This window comes from Bicyclus anynana, chromosome 22 (assembly GCF_947172395.1).
Source record: "Bicyclus anynana chromosome 22, ilBicAnyn1.1, whole genome shotgun sequence".
In the NCBI taxonomy this organism is placed as follows: Eukaryota; Metazoa; Arthropoda; class Insecta; order Lepidoptera; family Nymphalidae; genus Bicyclus; species Bicyclus anynana.
In genome coordinates, this window is record NC_069104.1 from 9,440,042 (window position 1) to 9,460,830 (window position 20,789).

Here is a 20,789-nt window from a genome sequence, read left to right on the forward strand (position 1 = left end):
CCTACATAATGCTTGAAAATGGCTTGGCCCCTTCACCATTCATAACTTTATCAGACTGGGAGGTGAAAGAAATTCAATACATAGGTATTTAAATTATTTATTTAATAACTAGCTATAATAATATTTACATTGGTCTTATATAATATTCGTAATTTTAACATGTTAAAACAACTTGCTTCAAATGATAATTTCTTTCATTTTGCTAAACGACGTCAATTTTATACACTTAAACAAAACTACCCTCGGTATTTTATAATTAAATTCTGTTATTGACAAACTTAAATGATGGTACAGTTGAAATAGACATTCTCGAAAATTAAATCGAGCTGTATGATTAAGATATATTTAAAGACGATCGACAGACTTCGACCAATAAGCGATGGATCTCAAATATCGCTCTCTTTCGTTGCGTTGGGGGAAAAAAAGAGAGCTATATGCCGTGCTATTGGTCGACAATACGCCTGTTTCTCTTCACGCGATAATATGCTATTGAACATCATATACTGGTCTGTAACCAAGTTACACATCAGAGGCGTTAGCCATATTGTGGTAACGCTTCGAAAACTCTTAACTCTTTCTACAAACGCTCACGCTTCGAAATCTTACGAAATGATTGGGAACGACAGATCCGATCGAAAACTTGACCACGTGACGTGTCGATAACAAATGTCATTCTGATATATTTTTTTAATTTTCGAAGCGTTTGTAGAAAAAGAATCAACGTGCTACAGTTCTCATTCTAGCAACGCTAATACTTCGAAAACTAATAAAAATGTATGGCGGATGACATATCCAAATATTTGTTGGAGTCTCCCTGGCTCTTAAGACTGCTCTTCTAATACCATCAGGTGAGATTGTAGTCAAGAGCTAACTTGTAAAGAATTTAAAAAAAAACTTGTTAACGTGTAAAATTACGTCACTTTTCGAACGACGAAACAAATATCTCCAACTCAACCGCTATTGGTCGTCAATATATCGCATAGACCTACAGTTAACGTGTAAAATTAAGTCTCTTTTCGAACAGCGAACAAGAGTTATATCTCTAACTCAGCCGCTATTGGTCGTCAATATATCGAACAGACCTACAGGAGCCCTACCTGCCCTATTCACTGCCACTATCGGAGGAATCGCTCTGGCTCTTGAGACTGCTCAATACCATCAGGTGAGATTGTAATCAAGGGCTAACTTGTAAAGAATTTTAAAAAAAAACTTGTTAACGTGTAAAATTCCGTCACTTTTCGAACGGCGAAACAAATATCTCCAACTCAGCCGCTATTGGTCGTCATATGTCGCACAGACCTACAGGAGCCCTACCTGCCCTACTCACTGCCGCTGGCGGAGGCGGAGTCGCTCTGGCTCTTGCGCGGCGTGGTCTCGCCGGCGTCGCTGCCGTCGTCGTCGGAGTCCTTGAGCGCCTTGGCGCGGTCGAGGCGGCGCGCGCGGTGCGTCTCCACGTCCGAGCCCTCCGACTCCGACGAGTAGATGGCGGCGCCGGCGCTCGCTGGTGGGAACATCGTCATTATCAACAAATATTCGGCTCACTGATGAGCACGAGTCTCCTCTCGGAATGAGGGTTAGTTGACACTTTTTTTTAAATGGCCTTAGTTCATTATCTACACTAGACTAAAAAAAAAATTCATATTTTTTCGACACGTGATTACATGAAAATATTAGTGCTATTATGTTTTTGACAATACGAGCCAAAACGCCTGTCGGCCATGACATATATTTCAACTGTCTCATGACGTCACTACGATAAATCTCATACAAATGGAGAGTTTGACAAAAATAGTAATATTTAAACAAATCAGTTCGCGTTTAGTACATCAAGGGTGTTAGTGATGTCACAAAATGGACGACAGCGTCTTTGACATTTGGAAAATTTTAATAATTACACGTGGTGTTTAAATTGAGTTTTTTAAAAAATCCTTAACATTTATTAATTGATATCGATATAATTCGGGCCCTTATTCTATGTACAACACTAAATTTATATTGTTTATATTAAATTTGATACGAGTCAACTACCCTATTAAGAAAATTCTCAGGTATACAGGTTTCCTCGCGATGTTTTTCGAACCTACGCCCTCCGGATCGAAGACAGATGTCATATCCGCTGGGCTATCACGTTTCATGAGGACTCTTCGAAATACAGAAGTCGGAAAGGCGATATTGTCAAAAATCTGTTTTTTGACAATATCTTCTTTACGACTCATTTTACGATAAAAATAGATACAAAAATAAATTAAACTGACCACATGTTTTATGGGCAAGGATGAGTCTATTAGAGAAAAAGATGTTTTTAGACGCTTTCCAAAAAATTTCCAGGTAACCTCATTTTTTAGCACCAATTGACTACTATTTAAGGAAGAAATAATGATTTTTTTTTACTCGTCTTTTAAAAAAATACTATGGTAAATTTTTGTAAAATATTAAGTTTTAAAGATTTTTAAAATAGTATTGTGGTTTATAAATAAATTTATATTATTGAAGAAAAAAAATAATAATAATTTACACTGACCCTTCTGTCCGGCCTTATACTTGTTCTTGATAGCGGCGAGGGAGACTCCGCCCTCGTCCTCCGAGTCGTCGTGTCTGGCGGCGCCCCGGCCTCCGCTGGCGGCCCCGGCGCGCCGCTTGGGTCGCGTCGACGCGCGCGACCGCATGGAAGCCCTGAGCTCCATCTCCTCTTTCTATTGCACCATTGAGATAAATTACACATTCATCATTAAAAAACCTATATTCGGCTCACTATTGAGCACGAGTCTCCTCTCAGAATCAGTCAGAATCTCAGAGTCAGGCTTTAGGTCACAACTCTGGCCAAATGCGGATTGGCAGACTTCAGGTATGGTATGTAAGATATTAACTAAAAAAAAAAATATTTTTACACGTTTTATACTAGCTTCACTTGTAACTAAATCACAAAATCTTGGAATCTGAATTTGACGCACTTCCCGGTTTTCGATTAGGATGAAATTTTGCACACGCTCTGAGTTCTGATGACAATACATGACTAGCTAAGAAACGTCATTACCAATATGGCGGCCTCCCCAAGATGGCGCACTGGCTGTTTGAAATCCATCCCCATGATACTCAAACGGTGAAGGATAAACATCGTGAGTAAACCTTGTTACTTGCATCTCTGTGTGTGTGAAGTCTGCCAATCCGCATTGGGCCAGCGTGGTGGACTATTGGCCTAATATTCTGAGAGGAGATTCGTGCTCAACAGTGAGCCGAAAGTTGTTAATGATGACCAAATAAAGGTCAAATTAAGAAATCAATAAATAATGTTGATGATCACTCGCCTTCAACTGGTACTTCCTGTCAGCGTCCGGGTCGCTGCCGACCTGCGACAGTATCTTGATGGCAGACGTCTTGGTGGAGCGGTCGGCCACAGACAATGTCATCTTCCTGTGAGTGAAGGAGTCTGTGGAGTGTGGCCTGAAGGAGAGCTTTGTGCGGAACACGGCCTGGCCTTGCAGACCTGTGCCTTGGCGGACGAACAGGTGGTTGTGGTCGCCCTGGAAATTAAGAGTGTGCAATATGTAATTTGGTGGTTACAAATGGTTCTGGATCTCAGATTCTGGAAAAGTTACGAACCTGATATTTTTGTAAATGATATTTCAAAGTTTTAGCTTCGTTATGACTATACAAAATACACAATTTGTAAAACTTTTCTCGATAGTTTATTTTTTTGAAAAATACATGTTTTGCTCCCATTTTGCTTTCAATCTCAGGAAAAGCAAACTTATTTTCTTAAATTTTTGTTTTGTATAGAAAATTAGATAAATATCTTGAACATGGCCATTTTGATTTTCGTTATGTTGTTTAATTTACTTGCAATTAGGTAAAAATGGTTTTGGCGCTCATGTCATAAAATTTGCGTCACGTGTCATTCGCTCCGTGCTTTTCACTCACGTGAAAGTCATAATTCGGCGTCTCGCTTGCGCTTCGATCGATTTTATCCATATCGTACCGACGTGCTGCGCGCTCTTAAATAGAATTCATTTATTTCGAAGTAGGCATTGAAACATCAAACAACAAGAGTATTTGCGTATCTTTGACTTAGGCATGCGAATCACATCACATTAATATTATAAAAGCGAAAGTAAGTGTGTAAGTGTGTAAGTATGTTTGTTCCTCTTTTACGCTGCGGCTACAAGTAGAAAAGGGGAGTGTTAAATAATTTCAAAAGACATCTTTAATCCTCCATACAACGGTCACAAGTCCGGGACTTCACTCAAACGTATACTCTGCCATTCGAGGGTTTATTTTGGGAATCTATACTAATATTATAAAACTGAAGAGTTTGTTTGTTTGATTGAACGCGCTAATCTCAGGAACTACTGGTCCGATTTGAAAAATTCTTTCAGTGTCAGATAGCCACACACAGCATTTATCCAGGAAGGCTATAGGCTATATATTATCCCCATATTCCTGCGGGAACGGGAACCACGCGGGTAAAACCGCGCGGCGTCAGCTAGTATTCAATAATTGTGTTTGGCTCTTTAAATCCACTTCTGATGTCAACTGGTTTTGTGACACGCGCTAAGAACACGTGGCGTTGTCTACTTTCGTCTCATTTTTGGCTCCTAATATTAACACGTTCTCTGCGGCACTGATTTTTCTGTACTTTCTTCTGGTGCGTTACGAGGTTTTTTGACCTGATACTAAAACTTTATACGAGGTCAATCGACCTCGTAACTTTTGAAGACGCTAGACTTACGAGGTCAATTGACCTCGTAACCTTTGAAGACGCTAGACTTACGAGGTCAATTGACCTCGTACCGCAGCTAATAAAATGAACTCACAAGCAACGGCTGTTTGTAAACGTCGAATATCTCGGAGCCGAGGTGCAGGGACATGCTGCCGTCGGACCACTTGACCATGCGCGCGTTGGACTCCTTGATGGCGTTGCCCTCCTTGTCGAACGCCGTGCGCCAGCGGATTGTGTTCTCCACTTTTAATTTCAACCTGTAATTAAATATTTAAAATTAAAAAAAAAAATCTTTCAAGTGCCAAAGTCACCGACATAGCTCAACCGTAAAGCTGAAGAGGCAATGGGCAGGGCATAGTTTTTTTTTTATTTACAAGTTAAACCTTGCCTATAGTTTGGCATGTTCGTTGATGACGCTTCCATGATATGCGGGCGACGAGGGGCAAGACTACGCGGGTGTGAAAACGTGCGTGCAGGGAAGTGAAGTGCGTCAGTCGTCGGTTTTTCATTCAGCGCTACACGCCCCCCGGCCCGCGGGAGTGTTACGAACGAAGTTGCCCAGCTCTCAGTTTCTACACGACATCGTACCGGAAAGCTAAATCGCTTTGCGGTAGGTACGCCTTTGCCGGCATGCCTGGACCGGATTCAAACCTACGCCCTCTGAATCGAAGGCAGATCTCATATACACTAAACTATCCAGTCCAAGGCAGGCACCTCCAAATTTCCAGTTATGTGCATTTTAAGAAACTAAATATCACGTATCTCAAACGGTGAAGGAAAAGCATTCTGAGGAAACCTGAGATTTTTCTTAGTTCTCTACGTGTGTGAAATCTGCCAATCCGCATTTGGTCAGCGTGGTGGACTATTGGCCTAACCCCTCATTTTAAGAGGAGACTCGTGCTCAACAGTGAGTCGAAAATGGGTTTTTGATGACTATAATAGGTACCCCATCGATCCCGTCCAAAGCAAATAATAAACAAACAAAGACTCCTCACCTAGCTCTACCCTCTTCGTCCAAAGTTTCCTCTTCATCAATCTCGTCCTCATATGTGTTGGGATCATAAGGCCTCGTCTCCACTGACAAGAAATTGGGCAACTTCACAAAGTGCAACTCCTTGCCGAGTTCTGTCCATATCTTGGGCATGTCCACGTCTATACGGGTCTCGGGGATTTCCACTTCTTCCTCTTCTTCAGGTTTTTTCGCCTCCTGCTGCAAGGTTTACTAATAATATTATACTTAAAGTCCGGCCGCTCAGAAATTGCGTTTCTGACACCTGTCAATGTCACTTTTTTATATTTGTTAATTAATTGTTCATAATTTTAGCCCAAATGTTTATAGTAAATTGGCATAATCATTAAATTTTTAATGTTATTACTCGTTATTAAAGTTTTTAAAAGATATTTTAATCTCATTTACCTACATTGACATTGACAGGTGTCAGAAACGCAATCTCTGAGCGGCCAGACTTTAATTAATCAACTCAAGGTCGCTGTATAACATCACTTAACTTATACAGAACAGGATGTAAAGTTCCATACAAAACATGTTCAATGTTGCTGTATTATAGGCGAATTTCACACTACACGACCCCTGGTTGTTTCGTCAATTATTACTGCAAAAACATGTCTCCACTTACCTCATCCCCGCTACGTTTCGCTTCATCACCAGATCGTCTCTCATCATCAGATCTCCCGCGGCTGCGACTCCTGGACCTCGACCGCGATCTGGATCGAGAGCGCGATCTCTCTGACCCTTTGTCCTTCTCCGCTTCGTTGTCTGTGCTTATGTCGGACGCGTCACCAAACAATGCGTCTGCCGTTACTGTAACAAATACACAAACATTCAAAACTCCTTGGCAGTATCAATGTGAATCGACAAATATTCAAGACTTCTCACTAGCATTGTTGTGAACCAACAAATACATTCAAAATTTCTCACCAGTATAAATGTGAATCGTAAGTGAGCCGTGATAGCCCAGTGGATATGACCCCTGCCTCCGTTTCCGGAGGGCGTGGGTTCGAATCCGGTCCGGGGCATGCATCTCCAATTTTTCAGTTGTGTGCATTTTAAGAATTAAATATCACGTGTCTCAAATGGTGAAGGAAACCTGCATACCAGAGAATTTTCTTAATTCTCTGTGAAGTCTGCCAATCCGCATTGGGCCAGCGTGGTGGACTATTGGCCTAACCCCTCTCATTCTGAGAGGAGACTCGAGCTCAGCAGTGAGCCGAATATGGGTTGACAATGATGATGATGATGATAAATGTGAATCAACAAATACTCAAAACTCCTCACTAATATAAATGTGAATTAATAAATATTTAAACTTATCACCAGTATAAATGTGAATCTATATAATATTCAAAACTTATTACCAGTATCATTGAGAATCAACCCATATTCAAAACTCTTCACTTGTATCATTGTAAATCAACCAATATTAAAATTCCCTTATCAGTATTAATATGAATCCAGGAATATTTAACATATTCTTACCAGTATCAGCCTTTTCTTGATTTTCATCATCTGAGTCAACAATTTGTTTAGATTTCTTCTTACTTGGCTTGCTGCTGGTATCGGAACCACTGTCTGAGCCCTTCTTACGTTTACCACTCTTTGAGCCCTCGCCACCACTGTCTGAATCAGACAGAACGGCCCTTTTTTTCTTTTCTCCTGCAATAATTCAAATCTCATGTAAAATGGCTAGACAGATTTTAGTGAAATTTTCCATTTCTTTTACCTATATTGCCAATACACATTTGCTAGTTTTTTATGAAAATCAGGCTATTCTATAGCCTATTTATAGCTCGTGCTCTGTAGGAAGGTGACAGTTCATTTTACTCTTGAAAGTTTGCAGCAATTTACGATAATAGTACGTATTATGAACATCATACAGCAATTATCACCCGCACCAATGACCAAGCTACATTGCACTAAATGGCAGTAATTATATTTTATATTCAGATTATTTCCTTTATTCATAAGTAATAGTTACCTTCACCTCCTTCAGAAGCATTAGAACTTTTTGAGCGTGATCTTGACCTACTTTTGGACTTTGATTTACTCCTAGATCTAGACTTTGAGTGTCTGGAACCAGATCTGAAAAAAATAATTTTACAATATAAAAAAAATTAGAGTAGAGAGATAAATTATGGAAGAAATAATTCTTCTTCTTCTCTTCTTAATCGTGCACTCTTGGCAGAGTGGTCGTGGTTGCAGCGATGAGCGACGCCTTCTGTGCAATGCTCCGCCACTTTTGGCGAAGAAATAATTAGTGATTAATAAAAGCCAAATTTTATTTGGATTTGACTTTAAGACTATGACTAATGTAAAACATGTTTGACTTGGCTCTGGTTGACGCCTTCAGCCATGGTTAACAAATCACGAAAAAATTTTGAAAAAGTCATTTCAGTCAGTAAAAAGACATTAAACATAAGGGTAAATCACTATCAATTGGTTTGATATTATTCATTTTGTCAAAAAAAAAAGGATAGATGTACCTTGATCTTGATTTTTCCTTAGCATCTCCATCATCAATCATAAGATTTGGTGAATTAGACCTACTGTCAGCAGCATCTTGTCTTGCAGGACTTTTGGACCTTGCAGGACTCTTGGACCTTGATGATGCACTCCCTGATCTTGACCTGGTCTTCCTACTTTTAGCACTACCACTACGTGATCGACTTTTCGCTCCTTGAGACTTTGGGCTGGGTGAACGAGACTGAGACCTAGATTTGGGACTTTGTGATCTGGACTTAGGGCTTTGTGATCGAGATTTAGGACTCTGTGAGCGAGATTTGGGGCTTTGGGACCTTGATTTGGGAGATTGGGAACGTGATTTTGGACTTTGTTGCCCAGATTTTGGACTACCAGAACGTGATCTAGCACTGCCAGACCCGCTTCTTGATCTTGATCGAGATTTTGAAGCCCTGGGTGATTTTGATGCATTGGACTTTGCACTGGATGATCCAGATTTATTACTCTGTGCAGAACCAGATCTTTGAGATTTAGCTGGGGAGTTAGACTTGCTTCGGGAAGCATTTGAAGCATTGGAAGATTTCCTGGAGCGTCCTGATCGTCCAGATTTCCCAGACTTGTGTGATTTAGGAGATTCACTTCCTGATTTTTGTGGGCTTCGTGAGACAGACCTGGAATCAAAGCATATTTACAGTGTTCATTTTTTCATTTCATATTAAGCCACTTGCTTTTTCTGAAAAGCTGTTAAGGCCATTTTGTTTTGTTTTGTCTACCCACTTGTAACTTCACTCACACTTCTGGAGAATCAAAGATTTTACCTAGACTGACTGCCCTCTTTCCCAGACGGTGCAGGGCTGGCACTTTTGCTGCGGCTGCCACTAGAACCACTGTCAGAGTCGGAACCTGAATCTGTATCTGGAATTTTATACATTTCATGTGAATTCTGCAGTTTTTTTGCACTAAATACGCAAAATGAAAATAAAATATCGCATGTGTCAACAAGTCAACAAGTTATCTTTTTTAACAACAGAATATCTTTTATTTTCAACAATATGTTGAGAAAAAAAGACTGTAGTGCGAGTTCTATAAACCAATAGCGACAAGGTAAAATACTGCTCTCTTTCAACCTAATGGAACAAAGAGAATTGAAAATTTTAATTACAATAGCAGAACTTTCAATTCTGCCTCTATTGCTTGACATTTGTCTTTATCTTGTTTTAAGACATGTTGGGCCCCTCAGGGCTTACAAAAATTAAAAAGTAAAAAATATAAGACATTCGCAGGATTACTTAACCAACAGATGCTAAATGGACATTGGCACATAGCGAGACATAGTGTGACATTGACATTGGACTCTACATAACAAATAAAACAAACAAAACTACAAAAAAGATAATGGACAGAACATTTGAGGCTCAAACAAGAGTAAAATGATTATGCAATTTATTAAATAGGGATTAAATAAGGAGAAACTGAATAAATGGTAAATTGTGGTAGGCGTCCACATATCCACATTGTATGTATCAGACGCATCATTAATTTTATGGTAGATAAAATCCATTTGATGTAATCCGTATGATGTAGATGTGTGTTAAGTAGATGCACTTGTATGTGCATCTACTTCACACACATTTTTATAAAAAAAAGAATACTAAAATCCGTTTGAGGCGATGCGATACGTACGATGCGGATCAGTGGACGCCTACGTTTTAAACACACTCAATAAAAAGTCACATTAAATAATGATTAAAAATGAAATATGTGAAAATGAAGCTTATCAAATTAAAACTGTAACTTGGCCATCTGACAAACTATATTTGACTATACTCGGAGTATGAATAGACCAGATCTCTTATTATGCTAATTTTTGGTTTTCTACCTTGGCCAGATTTTGTAGACTTTGTAGGGTTATTAGACTTAAAACGAATTAAGAAGATCATATCCAGATACAATGGTTGATCATTGGCATGACCTGCTAGTTGTTTTTGATAATATGTTCTTTATTTTTGTATGTTTCTATACCCTTAACACAGCCATTTCAGGCTTATAATTAAGCAACAAATTCTATGTAAATAATTCATAAGCTTGTAAGTAATAAATAATCAATGAACAATACTTTATAAATTGTATAAATTAGAAGTAAATTACAATTTAAAGCAAGGAAACATTAATAAAACAAAAAAAAAGGAAAACAAAACGTAAACTCACCATCCGAAGCATTCACAGTTTTTGGTGCCATTTTAAGAGTAAACTAGCAGTTTACTCGTTGTATTAATTCTTAATAAATTACACAAAACATGTATTAAAAGGTACAAGTCGCTTTATTTGTGTAAATAATAGTTAAATATTTTTTAGGTTATCAAAATATAAGCTGCAACCACAGATCACTGGCTACAACCACAGATTAAATTACATCGAACTACAAATTACAATCTCTGTCTATCTCTCTTTTTTTATATGACACGGCATGGCTCTCGGTTCTAGTTTTTTGAGCCCTACTTCCTGCTAAGCTCTCTAAATGTTATCTACAATGTTATTCAAATCGAATCAAGAGTTCTTGAGATTTCCGCTTTCAAGCAAAGAAACAAACTCTTCAGCTTTATAATATTAGTGTAGATGATTAAAAAATATCAAATTAAAAAATCGTGTCGCAAGAAAATTCACCAACTACCTATTAACACTAACAAAACAAACATTTAACATATCGCTTACAGAATATTCGATTAGTACTTGATCGATGTTTTGTTGTTCCGGTTTCGATTCGATCGATTCTTTTTAGATATTGTTTTATTACTAAATAACAAATACTTACAAATGAAACGTAACTCCATCATTTAGTAAATTAAAAGTTGTTGACCGTTTTTATGTCATTTAACTTAACTACACAAACCGGCATTTTAGGGAGCTCTTTAAACGACAAACTATTACAACAATGAGGTGATACATCCGTTACGGGGTCGCCATTCCTACACCTTGGGACCCCAACGTCCATAGGCTCTTCGAATTATGTAACACTTCAGTTTCGCGACTCGCTGAACTATATCAGTGAATTAGGTTATTCTGCGGATCCCCTCATTTCTGATTCGATCTCGCAGAGAAACTCCAAGCATGCCCGCTGAGTGACTTTGAGCCTTCTTATGAGGGCCACTGTTAGTTAGCGACCAAGTCTCGCGTTAGATCGTTGGTTCTTAATTTTTGATCGAGGGCTAACAGATAGCGAGGCAAGTCTTTATATAATTTGTCTGAAGAAGAAGAAGAAGAAGAAGAAGAAATACTTTTTTGCACACAATAAAAAAAACAAATTGAAAATTATAAAGGAATAATCAAAACTAAAAATTAGCATGCAAAGGCGGCCTTATTGCTAAAAGGTACCCTATTGCTAAAAGGTCTGCAGGGTTATTATGTATCTCGGTGTACCATTCAAATAATGGAATAATACCATTCAAATTTTGCAATATTTTAATATTGAGTGTTCAACGAAATAACATAATTATGGTAATCTTATGTAAAGTGCATTAGTTTATTAGTGGTAGAGTAGCAAGTAGTAATGTTATTTTAATGAATATTTACGTAATTTCTTTAAAATAAACAAATGATCGTTAAACCAAAAAATCACTGCCACTTCATGTAACATGGCGTTGTCTTGGTAATTTCGTTGAAATAACTATGTGAGATGATCACAAAAATGAAAATACGACGAAAACCGATGAAGTGACTTATTATTTGAATGCTACACCGAGATACGTAATAGGGCCCCTACAAGGACACACGCAGTTAACTACCTCGTTGGTCCAGTGGTTAGCTTATGTGGTTAGGGATAACGAGGTCTTGGGTTCAAATCCTGGGTCGGGCTATATAATATAACCCCCGTTTGGAACCCCCGTAACTTTAATTTTAAGTTTTGGACTTTCATTCTACCGTATTATACCATGCCATAAATTTCAAAAGTTGTTTTTTCTAAACTACCTATGCTTACTTACAATAAATGAATTTTCACTACTCTTGCTCAAAAACACTGTCATATTATCACTCCACAGCGGGGCTAAACAAGCATATTAGCCTCTAGGGGCTAAAGTAATTTTGTTTTTTTAATTCTTATCTGTTACGAGTACTAGCCAAGTACTAGCCTACTATAAAACGGAGGAAACGGAGTAGGTTTTATTCGAAAATAGAATCATTATAGGTAAGGCACTGATTATTTTGAAAAATAAATAAAAAACTTTAAATTGGAATGAAATGCAGCGTTCTTGTCTGTGGAATGCGTTTATTTATTTATTTAATTTTTATTGAGTTGCGAATAGAGCGAGATTTGAAAACATGAGACATCCTTTACGGTGTAATACCTTTGCCTCTTTCTCATGTGAAAAAAATAAAATTAAAAAGCGAGAATTTAAAAAAGCAATTGGCGTGAATAATACACACTTGATTTTTTTCAGAAATTCATTGTAAATTTGTGACCGTAACTTACATATTTTTCAACAATAATTGTTATTGTTGTCTTCATCTAGTGAGAGTGGTGATCCTAATTTGGAGATGGATGAAATTTTCAATCTGTTACCATCAAAGTCGAGACGCATTACCTTAAATACTTACCTACGAATACCTACGAAAAATTTAATAAGTGAAGAAAACAACAACGAATGGATTCACTTACGAAAGGAGTTTTTTACTATTATCTCCCACGTTTACCTCACGTAATTATTATTTATCTTCACAGTAGTCGGAAATTATGTTACCGGGTAAAAGCATCTCCCTTAATATCCAAAATTGTAGACTTTGTACATTTAATTTTCAATTAAAATAAATCATTGAATATTGTACTAAACTATTTTATTTTCTCGCAATCGTAGTGAAAAGCAAACACGTGGGGCTAAACCCATTATAAACTCAGTTTCTATTTAGGCGGCCCTCGCCTTACGTCTCTGGCCCTAAAAATACCTCGTATATAATGGGTCTTTTTAGCCCCTTGTATAACAATCTACTATTAGACTGAGTTTGGCCGAATTTTTCTTTTTTCTGAAAAAGTTGTCAATTCTTCGGTGGTGATTTTAGAAGTTATGTAAAGTATCTTTGTATTTACCTACGTAGGTATGTTCACCCGTAGCGCCGAAACTTTTCGATCGATTTTGGTGAATAAAAATCAATCGGTTCGCTAGAGGTTCGTTATTAAGGTCCGGGTAACAGAGGCGAGGCTACATTTTCCGATTTTCCGACTTCAACTATAGGAGGACTGGAAGAGTCGATTGTACTTATAACCTTGATTTTAACCAAACTAAACCGCTTTCATTATTTCATTTTTCCAATTCAGTATTTTTCCGTAGTCTGATTACAGATTTTTAAATTTTTAGGTGTTTTATAATTTTATAATAGACTGACAAACCAAGTTTGCTTCCGTTATTCAATAAATATATAGATCGTGTTACAAAGTTACATTTTGACCTGACGGCGACGAAACAAAATCACGGGTTACTTTCAAGTGGTGGTGAAATTGCGATCTAATTTAAAACGTACTAGTATGTTGTTAAGGTTCAAACTCCCAAAACAATGGAAATTAAATTACAATTGCTATTCGTAGGGTTGTCGTTCTTGATCAAATAGATGCAATACAATTATTATTTTAAAATGTGATATTATAGATGTATTGTGAAGTCTTTTTTAAAAAATTGCGAGCATGATAACGTTATGAAATATACAATACAAGTTTATGAAATCTATCTCAAATATTAGATTTTGAACTAAAAGAAATTGTTATTTTTTCGGATAGTAAAATTAATTATAATTATAGTAGGTACAATGACAAAAAGCCCAAAGCCAGGCCCCAAGCTAATTTATCTGCTAAAACTCTATGAAAATCTGTCACGTTTGTACAAATAAAATATAGTCAAACAAACACAAATTTAAAAAAGGTTTTTTTAAGTATTTTTAATATTATTTTTTTTTTATTTTGACGGCCTCCATGGCGCAGTGGTATGCGTGGTGAATTTACAAGACGGAGGTCCTGAGTACCCTACCAGTAAAAACGTACAGCCAAGCGATTCAGCGTTCTGGTACGATGTCGTGTAGAAACTGATTTTTTTGTGGATTTCATCCTACGCCTAATAAGTTAGCCCGCTTCCATCTTATATTGCATCTTCACTTACCATCTGGTGAGATTGCAGTCAAGGGTTAACTTGTAACAAAATTGAACAGACTAACTTTAGTTACATACACATACATGTTACATAATACATAGGCTATCCTTAAAAGATACAATACCTATAATATGCCTTCGCGGACTTTTATACAAGTCTATAAAACAGATAAATATTTAACATGCATTGTTTTATTATGTCTCGAAGGAATGTAGCAGCATTTTCGATGAAAGCTCCCACTTTTCCGACATTTCTCAAAATAATTAACGTCATAGTAGGTATTCATAATTAAACAAAACCTCGACAAACCTTATTAAGAAATCACTCTGATGAAACCCGCACGAAAATCCATTAGATAATGTAAAAATTAATCGCGAACAGACTTGGACATTTTGGACTTTTCATATTCTTTGTTAACGTGTAAATAGATTAAGTACTTAGTTATAGTTAAGTGACAACCCTAGCACTTGCATCTGTTCTTACTGAATGGACGTATTCAATGGCAACCATTTTTTTCCTTTTACAAACTTACCGTCAACCCGCAACCGACAACCGTTTACCAACGTCAGTCGAACGTCGCCGTCCGCGATGGACGTATGTGCCGGGCTCGCACAACACAAGGCTGTGTTACTCCGCGAACTATGCGATACCAACGTGTTGGATGTGTTGGTCAAGAAAGGTATATTCAACGTGCACGACCTAGAAGTGATAACCAGTGCGTTGGACAGTGATAAGTGCAATTACTTCATAGAAGTTGTTGGTAAACAAAACGCGGGGAAGCTGAAAGATCTGTGCGCGGTACTTTATGACGAATGCCCGAAATTGGCTAAGGAACTTATGAACGATAGACGATACGTTATAAATGGTAAGATTTTATTCATTATTTGAAGTAGACAGTAGGTTTGTGGTTTGGTACTGACTATTAGTGTGTTTGTTTTAATGTTAACTGAAACATTTCGGCTTCGGTCCGACCGAAGAAGAAGGAGAAATACTTAATTGCACACAAAAAAATTACATTAAAAACGATTTTATTGAACTTAGCTTGCAAAGGCGGCCTTATTGCTATTAAGCAATTACCGATTTGGGACTTGGGTTCGATGTTTTTATATTATGTCAAAGGCTACTTTATATTCGTAAAAATATAAACACATTGTTTAAAAGTTTATTTAGCTACCCACCTTTAGAAAATAGTACATTACAATTTACAGTTTAAATAACTTATATATTAATACAAAACATTACAAGTCAATACAAGTCTCTTTTCCTAAATCTTAAATCGCATCTTATGTGTAAGTACTAAACATCATCAAAACCTGTTCAGTCATTAAAAACGCGACCTGCCTACCTACCTTCTCTTATTAGATTTAGGTATTTCACTACCGACTAATTACATAGAACATTGGTAGTAGGTAACTAACTAGTAATTACGTATTAAAGGTACCCTATGACGTTAATACGGATTACCAGGTACCAATAAAGACTATTTAATTTAAAGTAAGGCCAAGGCTGTTTACTGCACTATAAAAAAATTACCTATCAGAGCATGGGAGTTTTGCCCTTACCTAACACTAACTTTATCATAGGCATATAGGTAGTTGTTTATAAGTAAGTACCTATCTTAAAAATCACTAAAAAAAAATATTTCAATTGGTGAATAATTACTCGTAGAATACCTATAGTAGGTACTTACTCGTACCTATGTTAAGCATTAGAATGTAGTCTTAGGGTCGCCATTGACGGTCAATAATTCTCACGTTTCTGAAAAGCAAACGGCAGTAACCACGCGGTTTACTATAGAAGTCATGTACGCAGTGACCAACACACGATCAATTATAGTCGTGGGTGCTAAAGAAACGTGAGAATAATTGACCGTTTGTGGCTAGCATTAAGAATTACATTCTTACTATTCTATAGGTATATTCTATAGGTACCTATTATTATTTAGATCAACCTTTACGTATATTGTATATATGTATACCTACCTACCTATCTATGTACTAGTACTAGGGTTTCCAAGAAGCGCAGTTCTGTTATGATTAGAGTTCTAGGAAGGGGACAAGACAATGCTCGTGGCGCGACTATAGCGGGTTCACCGCACTTTTTGTGGCGGCAACTCGACACAAAAGACTGTCAACATAGGGTCCCCCAAATTGCTATCGTACAGTGATAAGTACAAACTAAAAGATTTTTGACCTTGTACCTACGCAGATAGGTAAACAAACTTTTGATGATTTTTTTTGTTGAAAATTATCATCATCATTAAGTATCAACCCATATTCGGCTCACTGCTGAGCTCGAGTCTCCTCTCAGAATCAGAGGGGTTAGGCCAATAGTCTACCACGCTGGCCCAATGCGGATTGGCAGACTTCACAAAATTCTCTGGTATGCAGGTTTCCTCACGATGTTTTCCTTCACCGTTTGAAACACGTGATATTTAATTTCTTAAAATGTGCATAACTGAAAAATTGGAGGTGCATCTCCGAACTGGATTCGAACCCACACCCTCCGGAATCGGAGGCAGAGGTCATATCCACTGGGCTATCACGGCTTCAAAAATTATGGGGTTCTCAATTTGACGCATATGCAAGACAATGCATAGTTTTTAATCAATTCAAAAAGGTACGTCTTTGGTAGATCGAGTACAAACACGCATTGACGCAGGGTGGTGGTTCTAAGCTCTATAGCTACAAAGAAACACATTTTCTTCTTTCTTTCTTTGTAAAATTTGTGAAAAGAAAGACTTAATTAGCCTTATCTTAGGCCAAATTAATGTCTAGTGCTATAAAATAAAATATTGTTAGAAACAATTATAGGCGATTGGGTCTAAAGGCGAGGTCAATGTCCAAATGCGCCCGCATCGTATTGACACTAATATAAAAAAAAACATTCGATCTTTGGTTGTCTACTACTCGAAATCATGAACATTTTAGTTATCCTCATAGCAACTCCAGCCTTCGCTTCGAAAACGCTTCGATATATGGGAATGACATTTGCTATCGACAGGTCACGTGATCAAGATCTGTCATTTCCATACATTTTATACCTTGTTTTCGAAACGTTAGCGATCGTACAAAGAGATCGCCGTGCCACTTGCCTAGTGGGGCAGGTTCGTACTAAAAACAAAACTAGAGAGCTAGGTAACTTAAAGTAACTCACGCTTGGTCCAGCAATTAATTACTAGTTCGATAAAATAAATTATTATTAGAGCCACATAATAGGCAATTGTATTTAAGGCGAGGTCAATTTCCGAACGCGCCCGCATTGACAATATTATTTACGTCTGTGTACAGAAATGCGAATTTTCGTTGTGTACATCTTGGTGGTAAACCATCAGGCTTTTTAGTAGGAGCCATCAACTCATTGCACTTATTCATTGGCGTATTTAGAATTATTTTCTGAGGTAGGCCTGGGGTGAGCCTACATATCACTGAACAGAGTCGACCGAATTCGAAAACAATATTTGTGGACGCAAACTTCGGCTTACTTATTTTTTTTTTTTATAAATGGTAGGTATCAGAAAAGGTCATAATATATTTTTTAAAATCTTTATTGCTTAAAGGTTTTTCTTTATTATAAATTTTAGTTGTTGTTATTTGATATTTTGTGTAAAATTATTAGTATTTCGGCGTCCATCATAGAATTTCAAATCGGTAGCTCAGTATCCTAACGTGGGCACTGGACTATTCTAGGATGGGCCTGGCCCACCCGGCGCACCCGCTATATACGCCTATGCTCTTACTATAAAATCTAGAAGTCTAACTTACTTAAAGTAGCCTAAATATTGGATAGAAGCAGGCGTTACTTTGCGGAAGTTCATCATGATTATATAATGATTTATTTATTTTGCTACCATCCGCGAAAATTCGGCGAACCCATGCGACAACGTCACCCAGGTCCGACAAAATACTCTCTTTGTTGACTCTACAACGTGCAATTGCACGTTGTAGAGTCAATATCTCCTGCAGGGCTAGCACGGGCAAGGGAGAAATTTATCCACGGGGAGAGGATAAAACGTTTATCCCCCACACTCGTTTTATCCACTCACCGCGCATGGGCACGCCGGTGGATATAATATCCCCGGTGGATAAACGGAGGGAAAGACTTGTCAACCCATTTGTATATATCTTATAAATTGGCATTAGGTATATTAATAGTCCGAAATAAACGTAAATTTGATAATATTTGGTTATTTTGTGCATATTATTTATCTGTTTTCTGTTGGCATTGTTTTGTTTGGTGATTGTTTTTTGCGGTGGTTTGTAGTAGGTATCTATAGTATCTATCATACTAGCGGACCCGGTCAAGCTTCGTTGTGACATAAGTGCACTTATTCTCTATCCCTACTCTACCCTTCTTTACCTCTACCCCTACCCTACCCCATATTGCGAAGCAATTCTTAAAGACCAAAACATGCGAGACATAATTGTTTTTTTAAGTAAAGTTTTATCCCCACATCAACTTCACAGGGATAAATTTATCGCGTTTAAATGTCAAAAGTCCCAAAGTATATCATTTTATCCACTCCATATGCCATAGTCGAGGAAAAGATCTCCACGCGTAATGTCAATCGGGGATTAATTTGTCTTTCCCTTGCGGCCATGCTATGACGGGTGGATTTATATCCTTAGTCAGTGGATATAATGGGTGGATAAAAATTTTATCCCTTGCCCATGCTAGCCCGGCTGAGGATGCTCCGGTTTCGGGGTGAAACGTACGTAGAGAGTATTTTGTCGGACCTGGGTGACGTTGTCGCATGGGTTCGCCGAATTTTCGCGGATGATAGCAAAATAAATAAATCATTATATAAAGTAGCTTACTTTTAGCCCAGCAATTAATTTCTAGTTCGATAAAATAAATTATTGTTAGAGCCACACAATAGGCGATTGTATTTAAGGCGAGGTCAATTTCCGAACGCGCCCGCATCGCATTGACAATAATAATAAACATGCGATTTTGCGGTCGTTGCAAACAATTGTTTGTTTAAATCTAAACCTAAATCTTTTTATATTAAAGTCTATTTAAGTGGAGCATGTTTATTTTATCTCGGACTTTCCCCTTCTTTTGGACAATCGACATGCAATTTTTCAATCAAACTCGTGTTTGGGTGAAGTTTCTTTGCAATTAGTTTAAGACTCACGATAGAGACCATGCGAGAATAGTCAATCTATTCCGGGCAAGACGGTTTGGCTTTATGTTGAAGCTGTAAGGAAATAGATTAGCGTGCTTGTGTGAACAAAAGTTCATTTTAAGAATGTACTTTTTTTTTTATTCTTTACAAGTTAGCCCTTGAGTAGAATCTCACCTGATGCTAAGTGATGATGCAGTCTAAGATGGAAGCGGGCTAACTTGTTAGGAGGAGGATGAAAATTCACACCCCTTTCGGTTTCTACACGGCATCGTACCGGAACGCTAAATCGCTTGACGGTACGTCTTTGCCGGTAGGGTGGTAACTAGCCACGGCCGAAGCCTCCCACCAGCCAGACCTGGACAAATTAAGAAAATCTCAATCGGCCCAGCCGGGGATCGAACCCAGGACCTCCGTCTTGTATATCCACCGCGCATACCACTGCGCCACGGAGTTCGTCAAAAACACTAACTTCAGTTAAAACTAACGCACTGTCAACTGTCAAACGCTTGTCTTGTCTATCTGTCATATTCGGCTGGCTGACAAGTGTCCTCTCAGTATAACAGGGGTTAGACCTAAGTCCACCACGCTGGCCAAATCCGATTTGGCAGACTTCAAACACGTATGGAGAATTAAGAAAATTCTCAGGTATGCATGGGTGGGGGTAGGGGTAGGGGTAGGGTAGGGTGTGAAGTCGGTTAAAATGGATATTTTTTTCGAAACCGCGAGAAAAACAAGAAAAGGTCTTTTTAAAACAATGTACGACACTATAATTGATGTGTGATTTGACTTGAGTATAAAATCCAGTTGTTTAACTTTTGTCTGTCTGTCTGTTAATATCAGTAGTGGATAGCGGGGATAATAAGATTATGTAACTCCATAAGATACGACACAAATAAACACATCGCTTATAATTGCTCAGTCAACAGATCAACACATGCATTAAAATTGCACGCAGCTAGCAAGAGGCAATAGTATTACGTAACGGCTTAATGTAAAACAAATACTTCGTATACTTAGTCACGAGTAACTGCAGCTTGCATGCTGCATTTTTTTTAATATTATATTACTAGTGGTCGCCCGCGACTTCGTCCTCGTGTAATTTAGTTTTTCACAAATCCCTCGGGAACCATGGATTTTTCCGGGATAAAAAGTAGCCTATGTGTTAATCCATGCTATAATATATCTCACTACAAAATTTCAGCTAATTCGGTTCAGTTGTCGAGCCGTGAAAGAGTAACAAACATTCATATCATCAAAATCATCAGTTTTCGCAAATCTCGGGAAATCATGGATTTTTCGAGATAAAAACGTAGTAAGTACTTAGTATATATTTCC

At 37.8% G+C, this 20,789-nt stretch overlaps 2 protein-coding genes across 5 annotated transcripts in view; one reads left to right on the forward strand and one right to left on the reverse strand.

Annotated features, from left to right (window-relative positions):
* Window positions 1-81: 81 nt before the first annotated feature.
* LOC112055459 (another transcription unit protein) lies at window positions 82-10,595 on the reverse strand. The gene is made up of 11 exons (XM_024095583.2): window positions 10,404-10,595; window positions 9,014-9,110; window positions 8,219-8,866; window positions 7,714-7,817; window positions 7,215-7,391; window positions 6,355-6,539; window positions 5,713-5,927; window positions 4,812-4,974; window positions 3,306-3,521; window positions 2,522-2,693; window positions 82-1,501 (listed from the first exon to the last, which is right to left on the reverse strand). The coding sequence occupies exons 1-11, from the start codon at window positions 10,432-10,434 to the stop codon at window positions 1,320-1,322; spliced, it is 2,190 nt and encodes a 729-aa protein (XP_023951351.2). The 5' UTR covers window positions 10,435-10,595; the 3' UTR covers window positions 82-1,319.
* A 4,293-nt stretch (window positions 10,596-14,888) lies between these two features.
* Window positions 14,889-20,789, forward strand: part of LOC112054313 (tight junction protein ZO-3) — a 168,978-nt gene continuing 163,077 nt past the window's right edge. For 2 of the 4 annotated variants that reach the window (XR_008251989.1, XM_052888429.1), the window contains exon 1: window positions 14,889-15,191. Coding sequence is in view for 3 of the 4 variants with exons in the window: in XM_052888429.1 (XP_052744389.1) it covers window positions 14,915-15,191 (277 nt within the window). In the remaining variant the exon portion in view is untranslated. The remainder of the gene's footprint in view (window positions 15,192-20,789) is intronic. The other 2 variants (XM_052888433.1, XM_052888434.1) reach the window with 1 other exon arrangement.